This window comes from Rhipicephalus microplus, chromosome 8 (assembly GCF_043290135.1).
Source record: "Rhipicephalus microplus isolate Deutch F79 chromosome 8, USDA_Rmic, whole genome shotgun sequence".
NCBI lineage: Eukaryota > Metazoa > Arthropoda > Arachnida > Ixodida > Ixodidae > Rhipicephalus > Rhipicephalus microplus.
The window spans coordinates 33686426-33698604 of record NC_134707.1 but is presented as its reverse complement, the minus strand read 5'-3'; the positions used below and the strand labels follow the sequence as shown (position 1 = coordinate 33698604).

General features: G+C 49.4%; 1 protein-coding gene across 1 annotated transcript in view; it reads left to right on the top strand.

Moving 5' to 3' along the window:
• Positions 1–12151, top strand: part of LOC119164356 (fructose-2,6-bisphosphatase TIGAR) — a 28038-nt gene extending 15887 nt beyond the window's left edge. Inside the window, exon 6 of the mRNA XM_037416531.2 lies at positions 11305–12151. Within this exon, the coding sequence (XP_037272428.2) occupies positions 11305–12012 (708 nt within the window). The 3' untranslated portion in view covers positions 12013–12151. The remainder of the gene's footprint in view (positions 1–11304) is intronic.
• Positions 12152–12179: the final 28 nt, after the last annotated feature.

The following is a 12179-nucleotide window of genomic DNA, read 5'->3' as shown; positions in this document are numbered from 1 at the left end:
ACCATGCAGCGGAGTTGTTTATGTGTACCCGCCAAGCCTCCAAACTCCTTAGAGGTAACGCCAAAAATGGGCTTCGTGGTGTGGTGCTTACAATGCCATTAAAAAGTGTTACTCAGAGACTGACAGTGGCGACGCAGTGATGCTGCCAGCTGAGGCAGTACTTTTGACAGTGCATTGGGTAATGTGGCTTTGAATACTGTGGAATAAATATTGGTTTTCTGCGCCTCAGGACAGCCTGACATACAATTTTGATGCTGCTGCTTACAGATATTCAATGCATTTTACAGTGAACATACACTCCATGCATCATCATGTGTTATCTTGCTGAGAGAGTTAAAAATAGGTTTGCCAGATACAGAGGTGCATCTTATATATATAATTCATTTTTTTTGCTGCGAAAGTCGATAAAAGTCAATAAAAGTAGGGGGGGGGGGCATCTTATACAAAGGCACGACGAATGCATCAGAAAACACTCGATTGTCACGCCAAATGAGTGGTGAGTGTACTACATGTGAGGCCACTAGCCAAACACAGCTCCCTTCGCTCAATCATAGTGGAGAGGCAGAGTGTGGTGCTTGGAGGAAGCTTTTCACTGTCGCATAGGGCCACTTACTCATACTTCCGATATAATGAATTATCGGTTATCATTAAGTAAAGAATAGCTTTGTCATAGTACAGTGTGATAAATATATGTTTATAACAATTTTTGGATATAACGAAGTATTCTCATGGCAGTTGGGACTCTCTTATAACGAGGTCTGAGTGTTACTTCTTGGCGCACCTGCTGACTGTCTAGAACGGGGTGGGTACAAAAGCAGTTCCCACAGCAACGTTCACACATCGAACTGCAAGCGGCTCAGCAAGGCCTGCTGAGCAGCATAGGCGACGTGCTGTACCTACCTAGCCAGATGCACGTGGCACCCGCTCACTGTGTGGAGCGAAGTGGGTACAAAGACAGTTCCTACAGCTAAAGTTCACGCATCGAAGAGCAAGCAGTCCAGCAGGGAATGCGTGAGCTGAATAGGCGACGTGCTGTGAACTAGTCAGGTACACCTGGCACCCGCTCACCGTCTGGAACGAAGTGGGTACAAATACAGTTCCCGCAGTCAACATTTTGCACGGAACAGCAAGCGGTTTAGCAGGGACTGCATGACCTGAATAGGCAACGTACTGTACATAACTAGCTAGGTGCACGGGGCATCCGCTCAGTGTCTAGAATGGAGGGGTTACAAAAACAGTTCCCACAGCGGGCGTTCACACGTCGAACTTTAAGTGGTCCGGCAGAGACTGGTTGAGCAGTATAGGTGACGTGCTGTACTTAAAGGGCCAGTAAACAACCCCAAGGTCCAAAAATTGTTGTAAAGAAAAATACAGTCGAACACAGTTATATTGAACCCACATATATCCCATTTCGGGTATATCAAACTCGCAAGTTATCCCCTTGAAATTCTTTTGTAAAAGTATAGAAATTCGCACGTTTATATCGAACAGTATTTTTACCCGCCTTCAAGCATATCGACCCCCCCCCCCTCTGCAGTCCCGGCGGCAGCGCACAGCTCTGCGCGCGAGTTGAAAGGCGCGTTTTTGGCACTCGCAGCAGCGCGCACCGACCTCCGCGCAGCACCACGCCGCTGCCCAAAATGCTCAAAAAAAGGTAAGGGCGAGAGGGCTCAGACTGCGCAATACAGGTAAGCTTCGAGACGGCGGAACTTGTGAAAACCGGGGAAGACGACCACAATGAGGGCATAGACGACACGTTTCGCGATTTGTGATAAGATCGAGACTAGCGTCTTCAAGATTTCAAAAACGAAGAAGCAGGCCAAAGTTAGCAATATTTTTTTTCATGCAAATAAATTATTTTGTTGCAGCGTATGTGCGAAATTGGTTCTCATTCTTGAATGCACCTATTGTAGGTGGTGATCCGCTACAGGTAAGCTCTCGGGGTCTCTAATTTTTTATACCGAATTTTTCATATATCGAACTAATTCGCGATCCCCTTCGAGTTTGATATAACTGTGTTCGACTGTATTTGCACTTTTACTTTGTGAACATGCTGCCACAAGAATTTTGGGACTACGTGCTATATTAAGAAACTTACAGGGGCTAGAACATCGCGTTAAGCCGGTTGCAAATTTTCTGTGATCTCGAAACCCTTCTTCAGAAGGAAGGGAAGGCGTGGCTCTTTGTCGTGACTGCCTCCACTTCAGTAATGTCACAAGACATCAGTGATTGATGTCATCAGCGAACTCGATCAGTTGTAATGCACTTCTGTTTGCTGCGATGCCTGGTTGTTTACTGTTTACCCAGTGCCGATGCTTCTCTGCAGCCCAGTCGCTCAATGTGCAGCCGACAACGATTTGCAGCAAAACTGCGTTCCAAAAGCCGAACATGAAGTTGGCCTGATTTTTCCGGAGTTCGATTTTTCGGGAGCAGACTGTCGCACCATCTGGGAGCAACAACACAAAACACAAATAATGCGCTTAATAGTGGGTGCGCTGATCAACAAGTGGCGTTATAATCTGCTCACTCCCAAAAACTGGGTCACTGAAGTGTCCCTATTTCAATGCATGGAGCCTGTGGGGAGTTTCGCAACTCATATCATTGAATAGCTCTGTCGTAGCTGTAGGTGGTAACAGGAACTGTAGTTGACTTCACTACTGTTTGATGAGACCTGGTTTAGCCCAATTGATGAGCTGTGTGCTGCGTCATGACGCCGATTGTCGAGTTGTCACTGCGCGTGCAAGGAGTATTGGTTTGGCGTAGGAAAGGAGTGCGGGAATCGTTTTTCGAAATGGAGGCTCTCCACAGTGCACAGCTCTGAAATATTTAGAAACTGGGATCACTGCGGTTTACTCTACGAATTACCGAGCTTGTTTGGGGGGGGGGGGAAATGTCAGAGCCTGTTGACTGGCCACTTTAACTAGCTAGGTGCACGTGTCACCCGCTCACTGTCTGGAACAGAGTGGGTACAAAGACAGTTCCCTCAGCAAACATTCAGGCATTGAAGAGAAGGTGGCCCAGCCGGGACTGGGTTAGCTCAATAGACGATGTGCTGTATGTAACTAGCCAGGTGCACGTGGCACCCGCTCACTGTCCGGAACGGAGCAGATTAAAGGACAGTTGCACAGCGAACATTCACGCATGGAACAGCCTGAGGCCCAGTAGGGACTGCGTGAGTAGTGGGCGACTTGCTGTACGTAACTAGCCAAGTGCACGTGGCAGCTGCTCACTGTCTGGAACAGATCGAACAGACCGGATACGTAGACAGGTCCCATGGCGAAATTTCCAGAGTGGTTGCAAAACTTCGTCCGCGCTAGTTGGAAATGTTCACATTCGTTCTGCCGCTCGTATACATGCCACCGTCATCACTTGAGGATTCATTCGTGAGCATTAAAATCTGTACCGAGTTCTAGTTATGCATGCAAAGCACTGAAAACAAACAGTTTGCTTCTTTACAAACGTTGTTTCGGGAGATTAGCCAGAAGCTACATGGGTGGACAGACTGGCAGCGGCCGCGATGGATTCAGCCGGTAGTGCAAAACGAGACACGTTAGGGCATGTGGACTTGCTGCTGCTGCACCTTCTTCTGGTTGCAGTGTTCATTGCAATCGTAATTCAAACGAGGCTCTGGATGAAGGCGTCCTTTTCGAGGCCACCAGCTTTGTCTTGCTGCGCGGGTAGTTCGCGTTTACGCCGACACTTTTGTCACTGTTGCAAAATAATAACAAAGCAAGTTGGAGCGTGCCCCACTCTCAGGAAGACGAGGAGGCAGAGGGCGAATTGGGGCACACGCCCGTGGTTGGGGCAGTTCGCCGCTAAAACTGCCAACAAACGGACGTCTCTCTTTCACGTCCGGGTGACGAGTCATTTCGCTACATTGTTGGTGCCGCGAAACCCGGGACTGCCCTTCGAGAGACTTCCTTTCACGTAACGGCCATGGCGAACTCTGACTACCTTCGGCTCAATCAGATCTGGTGTCGCCCGAGCCCTGGAACTTCTAACGGACCCCTTGCAGCTACCGGATGTCGACGCCTCTCAGATTAACGGCCACATGGATTACCTCAAAGACAAGAAGGCAGTACTCTCGAAGCTCGATCACATTATCCTTGTGACTACAGATGAAGAAATTCTCTACGCGGTGTCGCGCGCGAAGTTCTGGCTTCAAGTACATTAGAGAACGGCCAGAATGCAGGCTCAAGCAACTGAGCCCGGACCCAGCTACTTTGAATCTCTGAATTCCGCCGACGCAGTAGGCCAGGCGAGATAGTCGTCAGCGTTCAGTGAAACTACGGAAGCTACAGATACCGATTTTGGATGGTAGTCTCAGTGGATGGCAGTCTTTTTGGGACCATTTAAATGCTACCATCCATAAGAATACCGAGCTGCCACACATTGAAAAATTTAGGTACCTCCTCACCTAGTTAACCGGAAGCGCGATGTCGCAGGCATCTGTCTAGCAGAGCAAAAGTGCGATCTTGCAATAAAGACCCTCACAGATCGCTTTGGACGCCAGGACCTGCTTGTGAACGAGCATGATCATCTCCTTGCGCTAAGCTCTGTGAAAAGCTCGTCAGAGGTCTCAAAGCTTCGTATGCTGTAAGATAGTGTGCAGTTCCACATTAGTGCCTTGGAAGGCCTCGGAGTTGCACCCGACCAGTACACCGTGGTCTTAAACCGTGTCCTCATGTGATGTCTGCCAAACTGCCAAAGGATCTTGCCATTATGTACAAGCAGAAATCTAAGAAATCGAACGGCGCCTCCAGCATCGCCGTAACCCCTAAAGACCAAACACAACCAGGCAAGGCGTTACTAACGTTCGTTTCTTCGCATTCAAGTGAGAAGGGTCGGCTGTGAGGAAACGGTTCTCCTCACAGCCAGCCCTGTGAGGAGGGCCGACTACATGTCGTTTTGCGTCGCAACAAGAACCCAGGACACACATATCTTAAGAAATGTATGCCGTGGAACGCATACCATCAGTGTCAGCACTGACCGAATCTACATTGCTTGTTAGACCGCCGTGCCCACTATTTCAAACCAACGATCATGTTATCGCTGTCTGCAACGCCAACCTATCAGCTGAGGAGAAGCTAGCAAGGCTGCAGTAGGCCAATTGTTGCTTCCCCTGCGGAACACGAAACCACGTCGCTAGAATGTGCAGGAAGTCATTAAATATTATGTGTGGTACCTGCCAGCGACGCCACTTGACCATCCTCTGCGAGTTATCACGCCCAGCCGAAGATCCGCACCCCAACGCAGGATCCACAACTTTTTCTCAATCACCCCCATTAACCATGCGAACGGTCACTACCACCCAGAGTCACGTTGAGTCCACTCACGTATTGTTACAGATAGGTCGAATTTGGGCAGAGTCTGGAGACCACCGACTCCTCGTGCGGGTACTGCTGGACAGAAGCAGTCAGCGCACCTACATTCGTGCAGACCTGGCAAGGATGCTTCAGTGCTCCGTCATAGGAAAAGAAGAGCTCTCCCTTGTCACTTTTGGAGGATTCAAGTCACAAAGGCCACTCTGCACTGAGCGTGTCAACGTGCGGCTTTGAAGCCAGTTCAACAGTTTAGCGATTACCTTAGAAGCGTTAACGATTCCTGAAATTCGCTCTGTCACAAGCCCACCGCTCGACCCCAACATTTTGCACAGGCTCGACGAACGGGGGTACAATGCAGCTGACAGCCTTCAACCAAATGCATGGCAACCCGAAGAGATAAGTTTTCTCATAGGATCTGACGTTTATTGGCAAGTTGCCACTGGGAAAATCCATTGCATCAGCAGAGGTACAATTGCGATCGAAACTACTTTTGTATGAATAGTGCAAGGCCCTATGAAGTCTGACTTCTGCTCCCCGTCTAGCGCGCTGTTTGCCGTGAGTCACGTTTGTGCTACGAACATCGACGTATTATCACTGTCACCTTTCGATGCTATCGGAATTGATGGAACGCATTCTTGAAACTTTGAGAAGCACCACTTGCAATCTGCATTCGAGCAGGGAAATAAGTGGCATCAACTTGATGACGCCGTGGCCAGGAGAAGGAACATGGAACAATCTGAGATGCCAGGCCAGCGAGTCAACAGTCGTCGTGAATGCACAAGTTTTCGTCATCACTAGTGCCATGGTGGTAATGCGGGTCTTGCGCAAGTTGTTCCAGACCAGCCATGGTCGCATCTTCGACATTCGTCATGTCGAGTACGCCGCTTTCAAATACGCCAGGAACAATATGTGCTTTATAATGCTCGGTCTCAAGTATGTGAAGGTGTACGACAGCCGCAAATCAATGACCGCAAAGCTCAGACGCTGCCGGAAGCAAAGAGAGCAGCGTGCAAGAAATTACGTGCTGTTCATCAACTGCAAAAGCACGCTCAAAAACATTTCGACCGCAGAACACAGAAGGAACGCAAGGAGCCCAACAATTCCTTCAAGGACAATGTCTAGGATAAGGGCAACTTGGCGCAGGGAAACTCTTCGCACTACTTGCCTCACTTTGACCATACGCCATCCCTTTGAGAGGATACATATATATGGTTTGGCTGGAGAAACCCCATGAGGCTTATAAGCCTGGCTCAACACTAGAATCACCGGCAAACCGTATAAATTGTCCCGTTAACGCAACTCAGTTAGGCAGTAGACCACGAAGATGTCGGAACTGCGATCCTTGACAAGCTCAAGCGCTTCGCACCGTCCCATTGCTTACTGACGGATCGAGACATCTCGCTACGACACCATATATCCCCCTTGGGGCTTTCGAAAGAACATGTATCGCAACGTAAGGTTCGTCATTGCCAACACCTTCCAGTTGGCCAGCGGAAAACATGCCAGCGAGCCGCCTACCTATCTTTGTCAGGTCATATTGCTACTGCGAAAGTTTCACCTTCGACACATGTGATTCATCTTGGGGCCCCGTGGGAGGATGTTGCAAAATAATAATGGAGCAACTTGGAGCGTGCCGCACTCTATGGAAGACGAGGAGGCAGAGGGCGAATCGGGGCACGCGCCCGTGGTCGGGCAGTTCGCCGCTAGAATTGGCAATCAACGGACATCTCTCTTTCACGTCTGGGCGACGAGTCATTTCGCTACAGCCACCATGTTGAATGTACGGCTGGTTGCTTACATCGCATGTTTTGAGTGCTAGTGCAGCCAGTGTAGTCAAAGCTGTAGCAGAAAGGAGATTCGCTATCATGTAGTGGCAAAATTGGTCTCGGACCGATTTTTTCGCGTCAGCCTCAAGGCAAGGTTTTCCGGACACTTTTTCAGTGGCGAGGCGAGAGAAATTCTGGTGAGTTTTGCCACATTAGCTCCCATCGAGGTCACGTGTGAACGCGCCTTCGTACCACTGACAAGCTGCGTTGTGTCACTCGCGTGCAGCGGTCAGTCGTGCATTCGGATCATTTGCGGTAGCTGGGGAAACCCTTCTATAACATCGAATCATGATGTATTTTACATAATGCAGTTTATCCAAAGCAACCTTAAAATTGGTATAAACATGAAATTCGCTTCAACTGTAAGCATATTATCGTGATTCTACTGTACTATGTACTCTGAGGTAGAAAAAGAGAGCAATAAACTGGTTGCAAGTATTCATTAGAAAAGACAGGGCGCATAAACATAGATGTAAGACAGACATTCAAGATATCTGTGCGTGTCCTGACTTTCTTCGTATATCTCTGTCTGCCCACCCTGCCTTTTAGAGTGTACCCTTAAGTACATTTTAATATATACCCTTTGAATGTACCCTTAGAATGTACCTTTAGGTACATGTACCCTTATGTACCTTACATTGTAAGTTTAGTACATGTAAAAACTACATACAACGTTATTAAGTTACCAATTGAATCAAGTAAGTTTTGAAGTAGAGGCTAGAAGTGAGAGCTCCTTGATCCAGGAATGTCACTGGAGCCAACTTTGTGATAATCAAACAAATAAAAATTTCAAGATATCAATTTTAGTTTCTTAAGGGGGGGCGCGGCAAGTAAAGTGCCGATTTTGGTCAAAATATGCGATTTTCTGATTTATTTTTTTTCGTAATCTTCAGACCTTCAACTTCCTTGTTCTAAAATATTACAGCGAAACGTGCGCTACAAATCCCGCAAATAGTGTTTTTGCCGAGGCTAGTCGCCGAAAAGTGCGAAAAAAAAGCCCCTGAAACGGTGTTGTTCACGCCGCACAAACGCGCCAAGTTGTTGACCGTGGGCCGCCATTTTGGTAGCTTTGGAAAGAGGAGAAAGCCGGCTTCCCGATGGTCGCGGTCTCGTATTTCGCCGAGTGAAAATAAAAGCGCGAGGAGCAAGTAAAAAAACGAAAACGAAGAACGGCAATTGGCTGCGCGGGTCACGTGGTAGCAGGCGCGACCTCTTACTGGTCAAAGCTGCGCCGCGCACCTTGGCAACCTTGGAAGCGCGAGCGCATCTGCGGCCGCCGTGTCGAGAATCATCCGGCGTGCGCTTCGTTTTTTGCCAGTTTGCTGTTTTTGTGATAGTTCGCGTGCTTTTTTTACCAAGCTTTGTTTACATCGGTGGTCTCTTCTGAGTGCTTGCTCATACTGCGGTGCTATGTTGCCGCAAAAAAAGTTCCGGAGCGTCCACAAGTACGGCAAGCGTCGGAAAGCTTGGAACAAAGGGCAGACGACTGCGGCTGCCGTCCCAGTCGCAGTTCCGGACGGAGCATGCTCTTCAAGCGTCACGGAGCCTCTACTCAGACCCTTCGCTGATTGTTGTGAGGCCGAGAGTGTGGAAGGTGCCACATCGTCGTATGTCAGACCGCCGGATGCCGTCGACCGTGATGGACGCTCTCGCGAACCCGATTGCGGTGGCACCGCGTCGGCAGCCGTTGCAACTCCGGGCGTGCGCGCGTCGAACATTCTATCGCGAGTTTCGGCCCAGATTCCGAGCAGTGAAGAAATCGCGCAGCGGGCGCAGACAAGGCGGGATGTTTTGGATGCCGTAGCATCGAAGTCCGCTTCAAAGCGGAAGCTCGAGCTTCTGAACGAAGGCTGCGACGAAAATGACGGCGGTAAGGACTCCACATTCTTCATTGTAAATAAGAAGATGCTGAACGGTCTGCTTTCGTCAGTAAAGTGCAACAAGTGCGACGAAGGGTCGATACGCCTCGAGACTACGCACTGCCTAGGACTCGCGGCGAGGATGGAACTTTTTTGTGACAATTGTGGCAGAGTGAACAGTGCGTGGTCGTCCCCGAGGTGCTCCGGGCAACAAAAAACGAACCCCTTTGAGGTAAACGTGCGTGTTTTGAGGGCTGTGCAGTCAGTTGGCAGAAAACAATCTGCCATAAATGACATTTTTTCTGCGATGGACATTTCGCATCGAGCACTGCACCACAAGTCCTACCAGAGACTGCAAAGGAAGTACAGCCACCCTGCCACCACATCAGCTGCCACCCGCATTGAAGCAGAAAGTGCACAGAAGGTGCATGACATTTACAAGGACCTAGGAGGAGTGCCAGGCAACATTGACGTCATTTACGACGGCACGTGGATGACGAGGGGGCACAGAAGTCATATTGGCGTGGGCTGTGTAATCGAGCTGTACACAGGCTTGGTCTTGGACCACTGTGTCCTGTCCAACTACTGCCAAGGCTGTGCTGTTGGCCCCAAGCCTGGTGACGACAACTATGAGGAGTGGCTTGAGAAACACAAGCCACAGTGCCAAAAGAACACCGATGCTAATGCAGGCCAAATGGAAGTAGAAGCAGCTAGGATCATGTTTGAAAGATCGTTTACCAAGTACAAGCTTCGATACATCAATGTGCTCTGCGACGGTGACAGCCGTACGTACCTTGCCCTCACGCAAGACAAGGTGTATGGCTACATGGTGATTAAGAAACAGGAGTGTGTGAACCATGTGAAAAAAAGAATGGGCACTTCCTTGCGCAACCTTCTTGATGAGCACAAATCCAAAGGCCGAGGACTGAGCATGGGTGGCAAAGGCCGGCTGACGCAGGGCCTGATAAAGAAGTTGACGAATTATTATGGCTGGGCCATTAAGAGCCACCCCAACGATGTTCCTGGCATGGAGAGGGCCATCATGGCCACTTATTACCATGTAACATCCACAGACCAGGATCCACACCACAACCTGTGCCCAAGTGGGACTGACTCCTGGTGCCCGCACAATCAGGCATTGGCCAAGGGAGAGCCGCTGCCGCCTCACAAACATAAACTGCCCCCTCACGTGCGAGTGGCACTGCTGCCAATCTACAAGCGCCTCTCGAACAAAGAGCTCCTTGAAAGGTGTGCGCAGGGAAAAACCCAGAACGCTGTGGAGAGTATGAACAGCCTCATTTGGTCACTCCAGTCCAAGAGCCAGTTCGCCTCCCTTCGAAGTGTGGAAAGTGCAGTTGCAGATGCAGTCTGCCGTTTCAATGGTGGATGCAAGAGTGCGCTGCAAGAGATCACTGCTCAACTGGGCTTCAATCCAGGAGACTGCTCTTTGCGGCGAGCAGCCGAAAAGGATGCCAAAAGGGTAAAGAGGGCTCAAAAGGCGCATTGTTCCACGACAAAGAAGCGCAAAACTGGGTTGCGCTCTACAGAGGCCAAGGCCACAGCATCTCAGGATTACTGCCCAGGAGGATTCTGAGTGTTTTAGGCATGTTGTGAACTTCCAAACAAGAGTGAACTTTCAAAGTCAGTTTTCTCAACTCTTGATTTTCGCCTATGTGCCTTCGCTAGAACATCCGTCATTTTCTAACAAAGACTGATAGAGTCGTTCCGTTTTTTGCACTAGGCTCAGGAGGCCTTTAGCAGTGCAATAAAGCTTTATCTCTCTTCTTACTCATCATTTAAAATTTTTAGAACACATTTTATAATTACTGCGATGTGTGCGCAAAACAACATTCATGTTTTGGAAATTTTATTTATGGTTACAAGAACTAGAAAAATCAACTAATAGCTTCTTTGCACAAGTTGATGCTTTGGGAACATAATAATATGAAAAAATAATTTCATTTAGCAATAATTATCTCTTTAAGTGTGAAGAGCATTAATTAGTATAATTATGCTTGTAACTCAAAAAGTACAAGAGGTATTTGAAAACGGTTTTCATATTTGGAATCCTCACAATCATCCACATACACACACCAAATTTCATCACAAACAGTACATTAATAAAAAAATTAGTTTTACTTGCCACGTCCCCCCTTAAGTATTTTAAATGCGAGAGAGAATACATAGTATGGCGAAATTCAGGGTCTTTTTATCATTGTACCTGCGTTGGCTTGACTGTATCTGGGGTTATTTTAGCAGATCTTGCTCCATTTATTATTTGCACATGCAATGCAGGTACGGAAGCGTGCCGTCGCCTTCTTCGATGACCTGTGCCAGCTTCTCCGTGGATCGTACCCCACGGAAGACCAGGAAAACCTGAGCCCCAGCAAGCGGAAACGTGAGGAACAGTCGCCGTCACTGCCATCATCGCTGAGCAGTTCCCCATCCTCGTTCCCGCCTCCTTACAACTCCCCATCATCGACGGCGCCACCATTTGCCGACGAACTCATCCGTGCAGCGCTCAGCCCAACCGCCGATGAATCCAGCGTTGCGGCAGCCGCAGACCCGGCCCCCAACGTCTCTCTCTCTCCGCTCATCGAGCAGTGGCCATCGGCCGGCGGCAACAATCCGCCGCGGAAGCTTTCAGCCTGCAGTTCATCGGACGAAGGCGACGGTGTCGGCGGAGGCGCGCTTTTGGCGAGCGTCCTCGTAGTAAGCCATGGTGCACTCCTGCGCGAGATGGTGCGGCACCTCGTCGAAGACCTCGGCTGCTGCGTGCCGGGCGGTCGCAACCAGGCGATGCGCATCAGCCCCAATGCGGGGATATCCAAGTTCACTGTGTCGGGACCGCGCGAAAAGCCGCGCATTGTCTGCCACTTGATTCACGACCGGCAGCACCTAATGGGCGGCAGCGCCTGCCCCATCGTGAGCGCAGCGGAGGCAATACCGCGGAGGCGGGAGGTGCAGACAGCTGGCTTGTCCGCGGATGCAACGGCACTGTAATTAGGCAGAGGCGCTGGATTTGAGGAAAACACTTGGGAACTGTGAACTGAACCGTCTCGTTTTTCTGTACTGAAAGCACCTTGTGTTTTGTTTTATTTTTACTTCCTGATCTATTGTGGAAATGGCAGCGGCTGAAGCGTTGGCATGGCTGTCACATAAGGCTTTCC